This window comes from Suncus etruscus, chromosome 6 (assembly GCF_024139225.1).
Source record: "Suncus etruscus isolate mSunEtr1 chromosome 6, mSunEtr1.pri.cur, whole genome shotgun sequence".
NCBI classification, from domain to species: Eukaryota; Metazoa; Chordata; class Mammalia; order Eulipotyphla; family Soricidae; genus Suncus; species Suncus etruscus.
Genome location: NC_064853.1, coordinates 43,862,531 through 43,880,790, shown reverse-complemented (window position 1 = coordinate 43,880,790; position 18,260 = coordinate 43,862,531). Strand labels below are relative to the sequence as shown.

The 18,260-nt window shown below is 42.7% G+C and overlaps 1 protein-coding gene across 1 annotated transcript in view; it reads right to left on the bottom strand.

Annotated features, from left to right (window-relative positions):
* CSMD2 (CUB and Sushi multiple domains 2) overlaps positions 1-18,260 on the bottom strand; it is a 638,485-nt gene that overhangs the window by 109,175 nt on the left and 511,050 nt on the right. Inside the window, exons 38-42 of the mRNA XM_049775147.1 lie at positions 14,831-14,949; positions 14,281-14,350; positions 11,638-11,754; positions 7,170-7,379; positions 763-951 (exon numbers count right to left, since the gene is read on the bottom strand). Coding sequence (XP_049631104.1) covers positions 763-951; positions 7,170-7,379; positions 11,638-11,754; positions 14,281-14,350; positions 14,831-14,949 — 705 coding nt within the window. The remainder of the gene's footprint in view (positions 1-762; positions 952-7,169; positions 7,380-11,637; positions 11,755-14,280; positions 14,351-14,830; positions 14,950-18,260) is intronic.

The window sequence follows — 18,260 nt, the reverse complement described above, 5'->3', positions numbered from 1 at the left end:
ATATGTATTGGGTGGGGATGGTATGGAGCATCAAGGAACAAGATGTTTCCTAGAAAGAGGCTTCATTATTTTCTTTTTTTGTGATGAAGCCACAATGAACTCTATTTACTTCTTTCCATCTCATATATTCCTGTACCCAATACTATAAATAAATCCACATGCCATATTTCCAACCCTGGGTGAGATGGTCTGAAGCAGGGTAGCTGAAAGAATAAATAAACCAAGCCAGGCATAGCAGAGAGAAGCATGGAATCAGGTGGCTTCTTGCTTCTTGGTCTCTCTGAGCCAAACTGACAACTCTCTTTATTGACCAGTTCAAATGCAAAAGCAAGGGGGAGGGCTGAGTGAGAGACAAAAGTACCTATCTAAGTACTTTTACAAGTCAAAGAGGTTAGTGAAAAGAAGAGGAAGTTGAGGAATGCCTTTGTTTTGGATAAAGGCTGGGTATTCCAACACAATACTCTTCCTTTCAGAATGGGGATAATTAGCCCATTAAATTGGATCTTTCCAAGGTGTGATTATATTTCTCTTTGCTTTGCCCTGTAGCCCCTAGATTTCCTTCAGATCCTCCTACAATTGGCCCAGAATTCTATTCCCTCTCCCTGGATAGGCTGGATCCCATCCAAATATAAATGAGTTGATCATTATTTGCTGGGACAATTGTCCTAGACTGAGCAATTCTGTGGAGCATTCAGGCAAAGTGGTGGACTATTCTAGCTTGTTTTCCTTAGGATGCATTATTAAGGACAGGGCAGGACATACCTTCACACCTGGGCAAGGGGTGGTCCCAGTTCCGGTTGGTGCCATGTTGACATGTAAGGACAGGGTGACCAGTTAGTTGGTATCCAGGAAGACACTCAAAGGTCACAGATTGTCCAACATTGTAGCCAGCTCCCCTCACAATGCCATTGGCAAAGGGTTCTGGATCTGGGCATTCTTGAAGTTCATAGGCTGGGAAGAGGTCAGATAAAAAAGGTTACTTTTCTCTCTGGACATACTCTGTGACCAGCACCCACCAATCAGACTATAGAAATATCATATAGCACAGTTTTGAAACACCAAGAATTGGATTGAGAAGGATGAGGCCATTTAATAATTGTTGGAGTTGAACAAGTGATTTAAATTCTGTATGTCTCAGCTTTCTTATTTAGAAAATGACCATTGCGAGAATCAAAAAGGCAGAATGTAAAATGTTCTCTTGGTGCAGTGCTGGCAAAAAATTAATAACTCAGTAAACATTATTAATATTGATTCTATAGAAAAAGAAACCTCAAGGAAGACAATGTTTGAACAATTATTCTCTGAGCATTTCCTTGGGGTCTGGCATTGAACTGTTCTGTCACATTGCTTACTCATCTAACTGTGCCAACAACAATGGAGATCACAAACACAGGAGACAATCATGTGAGGACGTGAATAGGGTCTTTCTGACTCTGAGAAGTAACTTTATGGGAAGGAAAGAAAATTGCTGAAAGTTAGTCAAACCTGTCAAGAAGAGGCACTTTCCGAACTCAGTTTCAAGGAAGTGATATTATCAAAGTTAGACCCTTTCCCAAAGACATAAATGCCTCTTCCATAGATTATGTGAATCTAATTTAAAAGGAGAGTTATGGCCCCAGAGTATAGCAAGGAAAAGGAAAGAAATTGAGTGGAGGAAGAGAAACACAAAGATGAAATAATGAGGGCCATAGCTAAGTGGTCTCAGGTGCATTGGTGGTGTTAAAAAAGGACAGAACTAAATACAAAAGTCAACAAAAATGAGATCCAAACTTTAACAATCAAAACTAAAAATGGGCCTGTTATTCTGGCAGGCTGGGGACAGGGGTGGTGGCAAAAGATGTACTTGGGGAACATTGGTGGAGGAAGGTCACCACTGAAGGTGGGATTGGCCTGAATATATTGTATTTCTAAAACCCAACTATTAAGAACTTTTTTTTAACAATAATTCTTTATTTAAGCAACGTGGTTACAAAAATGGTCATAGTGGGTTTTAGTCATTGAATGTACACCATCCTTCAACAGTGTAACTTTCCCACCACCAGTGTTCCCCATTTCCCTCAACTTTATAAATCACAATGGTTTCAATAAAATATTAAAAAAGATTTACTAATGGAAGTAGATGAGACCTATCTAACATGGAGAGTAGCTGAGGGATTTTCTGAGCATGCACCAAAGGGCAGCAGATGAATTGGATCAAATGACAGCTTTTAGTACATAGAACAAATAACAGCTTTTGTGGTAGTAATTTGGCCCACCTTACACAGGAACTGAGCAGTGAAATATCCTACAGAGGAAATTCCCCATGGGAATGGTTGAGAATAAACGAATATTCCACAGAAGAGGATAGATAAATTTGCCACATGTACCAATATAAATGACAATGGTTATGAAGCTCACATTTCCTAAGCACTCTCTCTATTATGAGGTTGTGGTTCATGTAATTTCACACTGGAAAGTCTCAGGTTTCTTGGTGAAACCATCAAGGTAACTGGGTGTGCCCTAAATTTGAATGGCTACAGTTGGGGTGGCTGAGCTAGCTTGCCTAAGGAAAGTAGATGTCACTCTGCCAACAGCTGGATCTGGATCTGGCAAATGAAGGTCTTGGTGGAAGCAGGCATTTGATGCTGAGGGAGATGACACCCATGCATGTGAAGACCTTTTAGGAGAAGCATCAGGTCCAATTGTGGATCTCCAAAAGTGAGGAACCCACAGAACATAGCTGTGTGTTAGAAATCAGATGAAGCTTCTGGAAGAGGGTGTGGCTCTCTCTCAAAAGCTCCATGAAAGGAACAGGGCTCCTCTCAAGGAGAAACCCTGATAGAAAAAGCCCGATTGCTTTTATGCTGAGAAGTATCTCTGGAGCAAGCAGAGCATCAAGGGGAATCTCTGGTAGAAATGAACCTTGAGAGTCACATTCACTAAATTTCCTAGAGATGAGCTTTTCAGTGAGAGTAGCAGGATTTACCACAAAGGGGGTTGCCTCACTTGAAATGAATACAATTTTAAAGCACCGTGTTAAAAATTAATGATATTAAAATATTAATATTAAATACTAACAATATTAAAACGACCCAAGTACTCAAGAACAGATGGCCGGAGAAACTATGCATAGGGGGCTGGAGAGACAGTAAAGCAGATAGGATCATTTATCTTGCACATTCCTGGCCCCTGTTCAATTCCCAGCATCCTATATGGTCCCCTGAGTCCTGCTAGGACTAATTCCTGAATGTAGAGATAGGAGTATCCTTTAAGCATTGCCAGGTGTGGCCCAAATACAAAAACAAGAACTTATGCATATATAAAGTGGAATATTATTAGGCTATAAGAAAAAGATAAAAACATGCAGTTTTCTGCTATGTGAATGGATCTGGAAAGAGAAGTTAGAGGAGAGATTGATGCAGAATAATATCTCTCATATGCTGAATATAAAAAATATAGTAAGAGAATAACAAATTTTCAAAGGCAACAGGAAGAAATAAAGAACATGAGAACTGATCTTCAGTAGAAAGTTTGTGTGGGGTGTGTGTGTGTGTGTGTGTGTGTGTGTGTGAGAGAGAGAGAGAGAGAGAGAGAGAGAGAGAGAGAGAGAGAGAGAAAGAGAAAGAGAGAAGAGAGAGTGTGAATGATAGGACAGGGAAGAGAACACTACAAGAATAGTGGTGGGAAAAATGTTATGCATGAAACCTTATCAGTAATGGTATGTAAATCACAGAGCCAAAAATTTATTAAAAAGCGCTTGTCATAGAGGCAGTGTGATGGGTGAGAAATAAAGTAGGGACACTGATGGGGGGAAATGGACATTGGTGAAGGGATTAGTGTTGAATAACTTTGTAATTCATGATGACTAAATAAAAATTTAAAAAATTTATGATGATGCTTACCATCTGGGATCAACTACATATAGAGTTACTTGTGAGTTTATTTGTAAACATGACCTCTTGAGACTTTTTTTTTGTTTTTTTGGCCACACCCAGTAATGCTCAGGGGTTACTCCTGGCTATGTACTCAGAAATCACTCCTGGCTCGGAGGACCAAATGGGATGCTGGGAAGCAAACCCAGGTCCGTCTTGGGTCAATTATGTGCAAAGCTGTGCTATCACTCTGGCCCCTCTCCTGAGACATTTTAACAAAGGAAGTTCATCTTCATGGAAGGGGTGTGAGGGGCTCTGAAGGCAGCCTTTGCTTCCCTTGTAGAGCACAGTGTGGATGACTGGTCCCCACTCTGATTCAACAGGTGACTGTTCTATCAAAAGGGTGAAGGCAACATGTGTGTATGATGAAGCTAGGCCCAAAGTAGTTGTCCTTGTCCCAACAGCTGCTCTCATACTTCCTGAGGCATGGACAGACTCTTTTTTTTTTTTTTTTTTTTTTTTTTGGTTTTTGGGCCACACCCGGTAACGCTCAGGGGTTACTCCTGGCTATGCGCTCAGAAGTCGCTCCTGGCTTGGGGGACCATATGAGACGCCGGGGGATCGAACCGCGGTCCGTCTCCTAGGCTAGCGCAGGTAAGGCAGGAACCTTACCTCCAGCGCCACCGCCCGGCCCCAGACTCTTAACTGCTAATAAAGCAGCTCTCCCTGGCTAAGGAACAGCTTTTCCACACTTTATTGGTGTGAGGCTATGCACTACCTACCAAGGTTTCTTGCCCTTACCCCAGGGTCAGAAACACAGCCCAGGGTCCCTTAGTCACTGGTACCCCTTTAACAATTCCAGTGGTGCCCATCCTTTAAGTATTTCCCAGACAGACAACCCCAGACCCAAAGTCAACATGTATTCTGACAAAGGGCAAAAAATCAGGAGATGCTGTAAAGAAAAGTTATAGAGAAAAAACAACCACAAATGCATAAAACATAACATACTTTCATAGGCACATAGGACATATGTATGTCGAGTCATCATAAAAGATTGGGAATGATAATATCAATGCAATAACAATGGCCAGGGGTGTGGCTAGGTGATCAGGCACATGTCTCAAGGCACAAGGCCCTGGGTTCAAACACACACACACACACACACCCCTCTACTTCTCTTCTAAGTCTACAGGTGGCAGACAAAGAGACTATTCTTTTTCTTCCTTACTTTTTAAAAAAAATTTTTTTAAGATATTAATGCACCATGATTCACATAGTTTTTTTTTTATTAAGTTGTTTCAGGTATATACTATTCCAGAACCAATCCCATCACCAATGTTGACTTTCTTCCATCAATGTCCCAGGTCGTCTTCCAATCACCAGAATTTACCTCCTTTGATAGGCACATTTTAAAATGTGGCTGATGTAGTTTGAATCTCATGCTTACAGTATTGTTTACTCTGTCATCTAGATATATACATACACCTCATTTCTACATTACCAATGTGCTAGAGGTTCCTGAGCCTCTTTACCTTTACCCCTTTTACCTCCCATCTTTCTCTTCTTATCCCCCCACCAAAATCAAACCTTGGTTTCTTTCCTTTCTTGCATTCCTTTCTATGTTCAAGGGTCAAGGATAGTCTAGGCACACAACCCCAAAGACCATCCTTTCATTGTTATTCTCCTGTATACCACAGTAAGTGAGAACATCAGGTTAATTATTCCTTTTTTTTTTTTTTTTTTTTGGTTTTTCGGGCCACACCCGTTAGATGCTCAGGGGTTACTCCTGGCTACATGCTCAGAAATTGCCCCTGGCTTGGGAGGACCACATGGGACGCCGGGGGATCGAACCGTGGTCCTTTCCTTGGCTAGCGCTTGCAAGGCATACACCTTACCTCTAGCGCCACCTCGCCGGCCCCTAATTATTCCTATTATTTACTTAACATGATATCCTCAAGTTTCATTCAAGTTGCAGTGAACTACAATACTACTTCATTCCTTAGAGCTGCATAATATTCCATTGTGTATAGATACTAAACTTTCATTATACATTTATCTGTTGTTGGGAATGTAGGCTGATTCCATATTCTAGCTGTTGCGCTAAGGGTTATCATGAATAATGGTGCGCATATATCATTTTGAATTTTTTTGGAATCTGATTCCCCCTTTATAAAACAAGGTTTGCCAACTGTTTCATAATTACAAATTAACTTTAAAAAAAGCAAACGACAAAAACTATATTTATAGTATGGTCCAACATTAGTGAAAACATAGTAATATAGTTCAATTAATCTGTCTAGCAACAGGGGAAATATTTGTTAAAAGTTTATTTCTATATGGGCCAGAGCAATGGCGTAGTAGTTGCCTTGCATGCAGCTGAGTCAGGATGGACCATAATTCGATCCCCTGGCATCCCATAAGCTCCCCCACACCAGGAGCAATTTTGGAGCGCATATCTAGGAGTCACTCCTGAGCGTCACTGGGTGTGGCCCAAAAATCCCTCCCCAAAAAGTTTATTTCTACATAAATAGGGGATAGATGTGAGGTCATGGGAATATTTGGGCTTCTTATGATGCACTCAGAAAAACATGATTAATGCTCTCATATTTTTATGATGAGCATGTAATAGTATTGGTTTCAAAAATCTAAAAGGAAAGAAGTTTGGACTAAACTTTTATGATTAGTCATCAAAAAAACCCCCCAAAAACGAAGAGTTCAGTGGTGGCATTTGGGAATAGACTAACTGAAATAAATAATAAATATCTCCAGAAGTGACTCTGGGAGACATCCCTGGGAGACAGCAGGTGTTGGGACTCACTCTATGCAATCATAAGGAACAGCCTTCCTCCAGGGGCACCTGGGTCAGAATGGAAGGCCTGTCCTAAGTATGCCAGCAAGAGTGGTTCTTGTCACTGGGTTTCAGGTAGAGAGAGCTATTAAGAGTCTGGCACGCCTCACACTGGCCAACATGCAAGACTGGCGGGTGTTCCTAGCATTTTTACTGGACTCCTTAATTATGTCCTGGAAGGAGCACTACAGGTGTAATCAGGCCTCATACAGAGGGGAGGACCTAGAAGAAATAAATTTGCCATAAATGGATTGAAGTAGCTGATTAGACATTTGAGTGTGCTGTTGGGTCTGCATGTAAAGTGGGAGCAGAAAAACCTCAACAGGCTCAGAGGCATTTGCAACTAGATGCCAGTGTCCATGGCTAAACCTGTCTGGAGTCTGTCAGTCTTTGCTGCATTCCTGGCACTTCTGAGAAAGGCTGGGAAAGCAGGATGGACAGTGGAACCAATAGGCCCTCTTTGTCCTTACCTTGATACTCCATCTTGAATCCAGGACGGTTCTGGGAGTGGTCACTGTGGAAATAGATGGTGGTCTCATGGGATGTGGAGAGCAAGGAGCCGGGCAGTTCACTGCCACTGAATCTGCCCATCATACGGCTGGTCTCATAGGGGCCATTTCGGATTTCTATGTAGTCATGATTGGGCTCAGTGGAGAAGTTCAGGAACTGGATGTGAGCTCCTGGGAGCAAGAAGAGAGAGAGTGTCCAAGTGATGCTGTTCACCTTGATGTGCTGTATCATAAAAGCAAGTCCTGCCAGAGTTTGGGCAACCTCTGGACTGGCCATCATGGAGGATTACAGAACATGATGGAGAATGCTGGTTCAGTCTAGTTACCTGTCTTCAGGCAGGACTGAACTTTAAAAAAACCCACAGCATTATTGTTGCTAAAGGGGTATCATGTCTATGTCTTTATCTCTCTTCAGCTCCCAGTTCTTGTTCAGAGTGATCATTTCCAAATATCATCTGCCCAAACTGCACTCCCATGCTATTCGTGGCAAGCTTCCTACTATGGACTAGTCCTCCTGGCCCTTGTCTCTATTGCAAACTATAATGTCAAAAAGAAAAAAAGAAAGAGAGAGAAAAAGAGAGAAAAAGAGAAAGAGAGAGGGAAAGAGAAGAAAAGCGTGTTCCTGATATAGGCAGAGGGGAGGACAGGAGGGAAACTGGGGACATTGGTGGTGGGAAATATGCACCGGTAAAGGTGTTGAACATGTATGACTGAAACTCAATCATGAACTTCTTTGCAACTGTGAGAAAAACCCCATCTGTGTTATGAATAGCCTGTAACCATGGTATATAAGTAAAGTAATTAATTTTTAAAATGAACTAATAAAATACCATATGTTAGGAAAAAAAAAGCATAGCATACATCAAAAGCAAAACGATGGCTCTTTATCATTTCAGAGAGCCACCTGGAGGCCATTTGATCTCATTTTAGAATTTAATTAATTATTCTTGGGGGGGGGGAGAGTGGGCACAGTGGTGATGTCCAGAAACTAGGTCTAGCACATGGCTCAGGGGTTGCCCTCAGAGGTGATCAGGGAACCCTTCAGTTCTGAGGATGGAACCTAGTCTCCTGCATGTAAAACACACATATTAGCCCTTTGTTAGCTTTTTCCAGACTTCATTTTATTTTATAAAAAACTAAGTTCAGGTTAACACTGAATCTAATTTGTGACTCATATGTCTGTTAGCAGTATAAAGATAGCTTTGCTAAAATAAACTTTTTAACTTAAAAATAATACCATCATTTAAAATAAAACCACACCAAGTCAAAAGACATGAACTCCAATACTGATACTTTCTAGATGAGTTATGAAAGTTCAGAAATATAAAGCTTAAAAAATTATCTTCCCATCTGTTTTATTAGGAAGCCAAGTGGAGTTTGTACTTTGGGATCTCATTGGATTAAGATCTCCTGACAATTCAAAAGGTTAAATAGATCTAATTAAGTTCTTGACTTATAAATTAATATTCTCTTTAGAGACCATAGGTAGGAATATTGATGTTTGTAAAATTTCTCAAAACTAGGTCACTGTTAAAAATGATGACAAGGAAATACTGTTACTGAAAATGGAAAATTTTCACAGTGTTAATCGCAAAAATTTGATTCTGAAGTAACGTAGTTTAGAATTCTAATTTTTGCAGTAAAAACCTAGAAGAATAATCACTGAATCACTAATACTGAAGTCACTTAATTTATTAAATCCTTTTCCCTAGAGCAGGGCTCTGCTGGTTTGCACCAGAGGAATGAGAAGGACAAAATTCTTGTCTTCATGAGGCTGCACTTGTAATGGTGAGGCGTGTACCATTAGTGATAGCATGGTGGGCTTAGAGATGGACTTTAAATATTAAATTGTATTTTATCTATACTTTCTAATTTGCTTAGAATGAGTACAAGAGTGTGCATGGATTTGCATTTTATAATTATTACTTGGTTTTGGAGTCAGTGTGGTTTTATTTATTTATTTATTTATTTTGGTTTTTTGGGCCACATCCATTTGATGCTCAGGGGTTACTCCTGGCTAAGTGCTCGGAAATTGCCTCTGGCTTGGGGGGACCATATGGGACGCCGGGGGATTGAACTGTGGTCCTTCCTTGGCTAGCGCTTGCAAGGCAGACATCTTGCCTCTAGCACCACCTCGCCGGCCCCGGTGTGGTTTTATTTTTAATACCTCTTTATTCTCAGTGCTTATTTCTTTTTTTTTTTCCCCCACCCTGTCAGTGCTTATTTCTGACTCTGTGCTCAGGTATTATTCTCCGTGGTGCTCAAGAGATCAATGTGGGGTGCCAGGGATTGAACTTGTCTGACTACATGTAAAGCAAATCCCTGTTTGCTCTGTATTTGATTCAAGAATAAAATGTAATGTTGAAATTACTCATGCCTCTCACCCATGTCCTTCCATCTCTTTATAGAGGTAGGCATGTGCATGGATTTGGAGGGAGTCATTCTCTCATATTTTTAGGTTCTTGAATATATATTCCTGATTTTGCCTAAACAGCTACAGCAAGTTTACTTTTATTCAATACTTTATTTTTCAAGGCCTATCCTTGTTGAGATGCAAATATATAGTTCATTGATTTTTAACTACATATTAATCAATTCCATTTTATGAATTATCTAACTACACTAAGCACTTCCCTATTAATAAACCTGTAACCCGTCTCCAGCTTGTGCTTAAGTTTGCATTGAGCTCTTTTATATAGGCCCTTTGCAAAGTCTCTGCTTTCCCTTCTCATTACTGTGGGCTAGTCAAAAAAGCACTTGCTTTTTTTTTTTTTTAAAGGATTTAAACTGCTCTGCTGGGAAAGAACTAGGTCTACCTTCTGCCACCTAGCGGTGGCATCTTGACAGTGCCGTGATTCTCTAGATAGTGAAACCAAGTTAATTGTTAGGAACCAACATTTTACTTGAAAACTGGTGATCTTGGTTGTAGGAAGTATAATCCCCAGAGGTTCAGCAGCAGCACGTATTCAGGACTGAGTTCTGGTGACTGAACATCAGGAATCACTTCTTTCTGTTGTATTTGTTTTCCTTTGAGTGCTGCCCTCCCACACCACCATCATCTGAGATTCTTCTGATTCCTGCCTGGATGCAGAACTGTTACTCCTTCCCCAACTTCCGGCCTCACTCACCTGGATGGTGAGACCCTCCCACAGCTGGGAGAGGTCTGTGGTTGATAATTAAAGAGTGGCCTGAGGGGAGGGGACAGAGAGCTGCAGCAAGGGAGCTTAGAGAGAAGATGGATGCAGAGGAGCAGGAAGAAGGCTGCTTACTTTAGAAGCCATGTGAGATATGCACATGGCGGTTAGGACCTTATTAAAGCTGGATGTCTTCTGAAATTTTATTTGACTGCTGTGGATCATTTCCTCACCATTATCCTGAACCCATAGACATGCAGGTCAAAGGGGCTCCAGGCTCCAGGCTGGGCGGAGCATATCCCTTCCATCCATCTCCATTAGGACTTTATAATTAATTTATATAATTTATATAAATTATAATTTATAATTAATTCAACACAGAATCACAGACCTCCCAAATCCCTCTTTCCTCAGTGTCCCAAGATCTGAAGTTTCCCAAGGCTGCCGATAGCATCACTATATTGCACCCAATGATCCTCTCTCTTCCTTCCTCTGATCGGCACCCCCTGCTTTCTTTCTCTTGTCCACCACCATAGGAAGGATATTAGATTGTTCTCCTCTGAAAGCCCCATCTCCTCCAGAAGGCCCCTGATAGGTAGAACAATAAGGAGCAAATGGTATTGGGGTCTGAGCTCAGTTGGGTCAAGCCCAGGCCCATACAGGAAAAAGCCTCTTGAGACATTTTGTTACTGAGAAGTAGCCTACAAGGGTCGGATGACCTTCCAGTCCATAAGCCCATCAATGAAAATCCTTTTCTCTTCAACAGAGAGACATTTGGGTGTAAATTATATTCCCAGGGCACAATACATGAATCATCAGCAATTAAAATTTATACCCAGAGCCACGTCCTCCATATCCGCCAACCCTCGTGCCTAGCATACTCCACATGGAAAAACCATCTCCCAAAAGCTGAGGCCAGTTAAAATGTGCTTATGAGAAATGCAAACTCAATTTCATACTGACCTTGGCTCCATTTAATTAGGATGAGAAATTGGATAGTGGAGTTAAAAGCACAATTTGAAGTCCAGGCTCTGTAAAAATAGATGGCTTTCTTTTTAACTGTTCCTGAGTCATTTTTCATTTCTCAATTTTAGCTTGCTACTCAATAATCACTACTCAGAATTCCCCCTACATTCTTTTGTTCCCAAAATGTGCTCATCTCAACACAGTCTGAACTTGTCCTCGCCGTGGTACTAGAGGTGAAGGGATGGAAAGAAAGTGAGACAGAGGTCTTTGGCCCAGGCTGTGTCTAGCAGCATGTGCTTTAAGCCTGGGGCCAGATCCAGAGGACTCACCAAAGCCCACGGGCAAGGCGATTTTCCAGGAGCAGTCCATGTTACTGGGGTAGTTTCCTGGGAAGCCGGGACTCAGGATCACCCCCTCCATCTCTTCTACTGCTCCTCCACATTGTGCTGTGGCAATGAAACCAGAGAGGAAATTAAGACAAAGTCAGGAGAGAACAGGGCCAAGCTCACATTTGGAGATTCTTTGAGAGGCACAGTTCTTAGCCTTTCCTATTATAAGATCTTTTGAGAACCCTAAGGCACCTTTTATTCCTTCCCTACAAACCTATTCAGATGGATGTAAACAGGTATATAAATGCAGGAAGAAAAGGCTCCCCAGGATGATCTGACAATCCATCTGCTCTTGCCCCTTCAGATGGGTACACCCTCTACATGGCACTGCCCTTCATATGGGACCACCCTCCGCATGAAACTGCCCTCTACATGGGACTATCTTCCACATGGGACTGTCCTTCATATGGGACAGCTCTCCACATGGGACCACCTTATGTATGGATCCACCCTACACATAGGACTGACATGTATCATGGGGCACCCTCCTTATGGAACTGCCCTCTACATGGGAATGTTCTCTATAGGCCAATTTGGTTCTCCTTGATAATGTGCAGCTTCAGTGACTGCTCTAAAAGACTCAGGGATGTTTCCTCCTGTATCCCTCATCAAGTCGCCCTCTCTTCACTATCCCCAATGAGTGTGAGATGACATGATGGGCTCCTCACAAACAGAAATTCTGTGGGAAGCCCTGCCAAAAGTTCTCCCTGAAAATCCAGACATCAGGCCACTCTCAGTCAGTGTGATTGATCAGCATTCCCAGAAAGCCTGCTCTCAGGGTCCAGAGCTCTTTATAATCCAATCAATGTGACATGAGACCATCTGAGGGCTGGCACACAGCTACCATCCCATTCAGTGAGCTAATGTTGGTTTTCTTCACTCATGTTTATATGAGGAGCAGGAAGAGACTGACCAGGAAATATCTAGACAGATGTCCACCTTCCTAGGAGAGAATGACTCAAGCTCACATTGGTCAATAGGACAGTGATCAGGGTCACAGCTGGAGTGCTGGTACTGCCAGCTGGGGCACAATGCCAGTTTTTTGTTTCCTGTGTGAACTTGCCCATGTCATGAACCCCTTCAAACTCCAGTCTCCCCATCTATCAAATGGAACATCTGAGAGCACCTATGTTCAAGGATGGGATATGGCCATGGCAGAAAATATTGCCTATCCCAGGAAGGGGCTGGTACATAAGTTTGTTTGGCCAAGTGAAAGTAAAACACAGTGTGTGTGTGTGTGTGTGTGTGTGTGTGTGTGTGTGTTGTGTGAAAGTAAAACACGGTGTGTGTGTGTGTGTGTTGTATATGTGTGTGTGTGTGTGTGTGTCTCCCGGGCTGGAAGGCACAACTCTCACAGCTCATCAATGGCCAGGCACTACCCCTCCCCTGGAAAAAGCACAGAAGGAAATGTCACTCAGCTTAGTGATATGCCCTTCTTGAACTGAGCTTGGAGCTGCATTTGACAATTAGCTGGACCTTAGGAAAACCTAGATTTGCCATTTCTCACTTGGCCATTTCCTTTTTAACTGTAAAAGCCTTATTACTAAGTCTTGCCATCTGCAAAGATGAGGCAAGTGCTACATCCAGAAGAAGGGCTGCGAGAAACAATCTTATACTCAGCAAATATTTGTTTCCCGCCTCAGCCTGACCAGATGCAGATGAAGACATCCTGTGTTTCTTTTCTTTAATCTAGTCTTAAACTTATTTTCTATTATCAAAGTAATGCTGCACCAAAATGTTTTATGGTCTAGGTATGCTTCACTGACATTAACAGGGATGCCCTCTTTGTCCCAATAAATTCTCCCTTCTTTTCTTATAGCAACTAATTGGGCTTATGGGCTAACATGCATTTTTCTTTTCTTTTTTCTTTTTTGTCTCATTTACACAACGTTTCCTCTACATAACGCTAAGGAATAACATTTTCTGAGTTTTGAAGACCTGGATTTTCTTGTGTCTATTGGTGTTCCAGCATTGCTTAGCCCAGGATAAGAAAGTGAGTCCAGGCAAATTCTTGGCTCATCTGCAACCCTCCATATTTCTCTATCACCGGATAGAGAAATATCTATCATGTCTGTCTGTCAATGGGAATGTCCAAAAACAGCGACATGTTCCATTTGAGGGTTTTAATGAGTTTGATATAAAAGTAACAAAATAAAAAATATATACATTTTTCTTTCTGGTTTTAGAGTCATACCTACTAGTATTTAGAACTTACTCCTGGTCCTACGCTCAGGGATCATCTCTGGTGAAGCTTGGGAATCAACACAATAGGAGTCAATGGTTGCTCTGTGCAGGGCAAGCACCCTACCCACTGTACTATCTCTCTGGCTCCAAGAATAGCCACATTTTCAAGTTTCGTGTGATGACCAAAAGTTTCCCAAAGTCCTAACAACATGAACAGAGTGTTTGAGCTTCCACAGTCACCTGTCTCTGACTACGGCACTCAACAGACCCAGCACCCTCAACAATGTCCTATTCACTAGAATTGGATCCCATAGACAAGTCACTGAGCTCGGGTCCTTCTGTCTAGGAGGTACATGTGGGTAGACATGTGGAGGGATGTCCAAGATGGGTTTCTCTTACCGATGCAGAGTGGAGGAGGGTAGTTCCAGCGCCGCACAGTCCCAGGCATGCAGGAGATATGAGCGTGACCCTGGGGGAATCAGAAGAGATGGACTGGCTGCCTCTTTGGACACCAGCTGACACACAACCCACAATAGGGGATTTTTCAGGCTCTTATGTTGATAACAAGACACAAAGCCACACAGAACCACCGTGGGCTGGAGCATGAAGCCAAGGGAGAAAGGGTTTGAGTGAGGATGATCATGAACAGCCACAACTAAAGTACTCATTACCAAGAGCTCCTTGGGAGCCTGTAATTACTAGACTCTCTCCTGGCCTTCAAGAGAAAATTAAGTTTTCCAAAAGTCTCATCAGTCCAAAGCTTTGTGGGAATGGCTGGAGCCAAACAACTAGTCAGCAAACTTTTGCTTTTTTATGAACAGCTCTGGGAGGGGACAACGGTCCCCGAGAGGGCTTGCATACTGCGTCCTGCTCTTTGGTGGTGATAGTTCTCTGGCTGGCCAGTAGTGTGCAGGCCAGATGTTGCCTGGGTTCAAGGGAAAGCAAGTACCTGGAGGGCATATCCTGGCTCACACTGGAAGGAAACTACATCATTCACCAGGTAGCGTTCGCCAGTCTTCACCCCGTTACTGGGCACAGCAGGCTCAGGACAGCTACTCAGGCCTACGGCTGGATGAGACAGACAGACAGACAGACAGATGTAAAGGAGAATGGATAATTTCTGCAAATGAAAGCAAAGAGGCCTCTTTTCTTGATTTTAGTCATTAAATTTATTTTCTAGACTTAAAGAAACACTGAGCCATAGCATTGTATATTCTAAATGTGCTTCACTGACAGTGAACAGGGATGTCCCTTTTGTCTAGCCAATCTCTCCCTTCCAATCCTTCTTCTGGTCATGCATAGATGAGTGTATCCAGTGTATTCTCTCATCACTCTCTCCTCTCAGCCCCTAGACCAATGCTTTCCAACTCTTACACACAGAGGAAATCAGACTCAGTAGAGCTTCAGCCCAGGAGACCTCCTGAGGCAGGCAGCTGTGCCTGGGAGCTGCCTGCCTGTTTTTACCCCCATAGAATGTCTCTGGAGCTACCCCCACACCTCGCTCATACTCTTGTTCCACTTCACTCTGACTCTTCCTGTTCTCTCTGTTTTTTTCCCCTCAGCTGGCAGTTCTTGCAGGCAAAGGCACTGGGAGGTGAAAGAAGACTGGAGAGCAGGAAGGGGAGGTTCCTCATGGTCCCCTCTCAGGAGGAAATAGCTCTGACTTCACTCATGGCTGCTGGATATCCAGTATCCAGACTGTGTACTATTCCAAACCCAGGCTGGGCCAGTCCATTCACACTCAGAGGCATTCATGTTTTGAGCTTCTCTTGGAGTCACATGCCTCCTTGTTTAGCAGCTGGACCATTTTATGGACTCTGACTTATTCTAGGACCTTCATGGGCTTGGCCCACTCTTATTTAAGGTCACTACTACAGTCTTTCAAAGGTACCTTCACTCTCAACAAGAATATCACATAGGTTTTGGAAAACCAGCATGTGCCCAGTGCTTAAGGAAGTGATCCATTACATTACTAGTCAGCAAAGTTTCTCTTTTGCATGAGTAGTTCTGGGAGGGGAGAGTGGTCCTCAGGAGGGTTGGGATGCTGTTTCCTGCTCTTTGGTAATGGTAGATCTCTGGCAGCCAGACCAGCCTCCTTCCTCCTCCTCCCTGGTCCATGTACACTCACACTATCATCCTTTGAGTAGTGCTCAGTAAGCACTTTCCTGTGCCAGGCTGGGGGCAAGTGTGTCCTCACAACATTTTATTCTCTTGAACTAGTCTAGATAATGCAGTTCACAGGTAAGGTTGCAGGCTAAGGGGCTGCATCCTTTTGGGATGTGCCCTTTTATGCCAGGAGGGTGGGATTCAAAGCCAGCTCATACTGCCCATGTCAGCTCAAGTGGGGGTTTAAGATCTGTGGCCCCTTGAGCTCATGCCTGGTCCAGCCCTGCTTTCTTAGCCTCCCTTTTTGCTCTGAATACCTTCCTGGCTGACTTCCACAGCTAAGCCTGCTCCTAACTATTAGCTTAACGTTTCTCCCTGCCAGAAGTCATCTATAAGTGTGGACAGCTAGGAGGCACAAAAACTTGTGTGTTCATAGACAAGACTTGAAATGCGCTTCCCCAAGGACAAGGACTAGAGAAGCATGAAGAGGCAAAGAGGGAGGTTGTAAATTGAAGTCTCTATCTCTTCCGAATGTTCTCCTTTCTCCAAAGGAGGCAGACAAAAGATAGGATAGGGGAGTGTGGAGAAGTGTGGCGGAGTGGTGGCAGTGTGGACTGACAGACTGTAGCTGGATCTGACTCGACATCTACATAGCCCAGAGAGTCTGGGGGAGGGTAATTTCAGTCCCAAGTCAGATTTCTTGTAGGAACTTTATGGTGAAAGGGCTCCTGGAATATCCCTGGGGTCTTCAGGGAAGGCAGGTACTCTGGGTAACTAAGTTATATGCAGTGCCTACAGGGAGTCAGGTGTTTGTGGGGCAGGAATAGGAAGGACTGGTCAGGGTTGATCATTGAAATCCCCTATCACATCTTCTTGGGCAGCAGCTGAGGGATCCTTACACCACATTCAGAGCCAAGATCCCACCTGTGCATGAGCTAACTTCATGCATTCTGCTGCTTCCCTGGGACATTTACTTATAAGGAAATGCATAAACAAACTTTTTAAATAGGGGGCCAGTTCACTGTCCCTCAAACCATTGGAGGCTGAACTACAGTTTAAAAAAACTATGAACAAATGCCTATGCACAATGCACATATCTTATTATGAGGTAAAAAAACAAAATGGGAGCAAATGCAATATTTAAAATGAAGAACAAGTCAAGTTATATCAACAAACTTAGTAATATTTTAATGGGAACTAAGGGCCTGTTTTTGGTGGACCATAGTTTGAGGACCCCTGCCTGAGACTGAGAGGAATAATAGTTGAGAGACAGAGAGAAGGGGAGTCTGAGAGTACAGTACATATCTCTCATATGCAAACTAAGGCCCCTGATGAGTCAGCTGCTAAGCAGGACAGGCAGCAGCAGCAAAACCATTTAGCTGGATAAACATCTTTGCTGAGCCACATGTGGTCTATGGGCTTTAGTTTGAGGACCCCGGCATAAACCCTAAATAGATTTGTTGAGCTTTGACAAATGCATGTATCTGTATATGAATGTATATATATGTATCACCCTACAAATTATAAAGCCTTGCCACCACTCTAGAAAACTCCCATATGCCCTCCAGAGATCTCCTGTTACCCCATGTGCTTTGAAGAAATTGTATTTTATTGAAAATTAGGGTGGGTTTACGTGGCATAGCTGGGCAAAAGACCTCAAGGACAAGATGAAAATAATCATTGAACTAAATATTAAATGTCTCCCCCTGACTGTCATTTTTCCCTCTCTCCTCAGTCTTCCTTGCACTTCAAATAGAGTAGATGGAGGATAGAGAAGGGAGATCATAACCTAGTGGCCTGAGACCTGCTTCCTGAAACAGCAATGATAGAAGGATGAGAGAAACCAAGGAGTGGGCTGAGATCAAAATAGAAAAGAATGATACTGGGAGAAAGGTGAGTCCAGAGATAAGAAAAAAGAGAGCTAGGTCCTTTCTAATTTCTTTTACATAGCACAGCTTGATTTGATTTAAGCCATGCTTACAACAAAAGAAGACTTATTTTTTTATCATATGCAATTTATTACTTTGGAAAGCATATCGTTCCATTTCCATTTCAATGAAATAAACATTAAATGAGTCATCTCAGAAGATATGACTTTTCAGTACCCTTCAAAATCATTTGCCTCTACAAGAGCAGTTAATGTGCCCTGTCTGCACTCTCTTTGTAGATTAGCTACAAAACAAAAATACAACTCTAGGGTTTTGATGCCTACGAAGTATAGTCCCTGAATACTGTTAGGGGAAATGGTTTCCCTCTTGCTATTCCCACCAAGA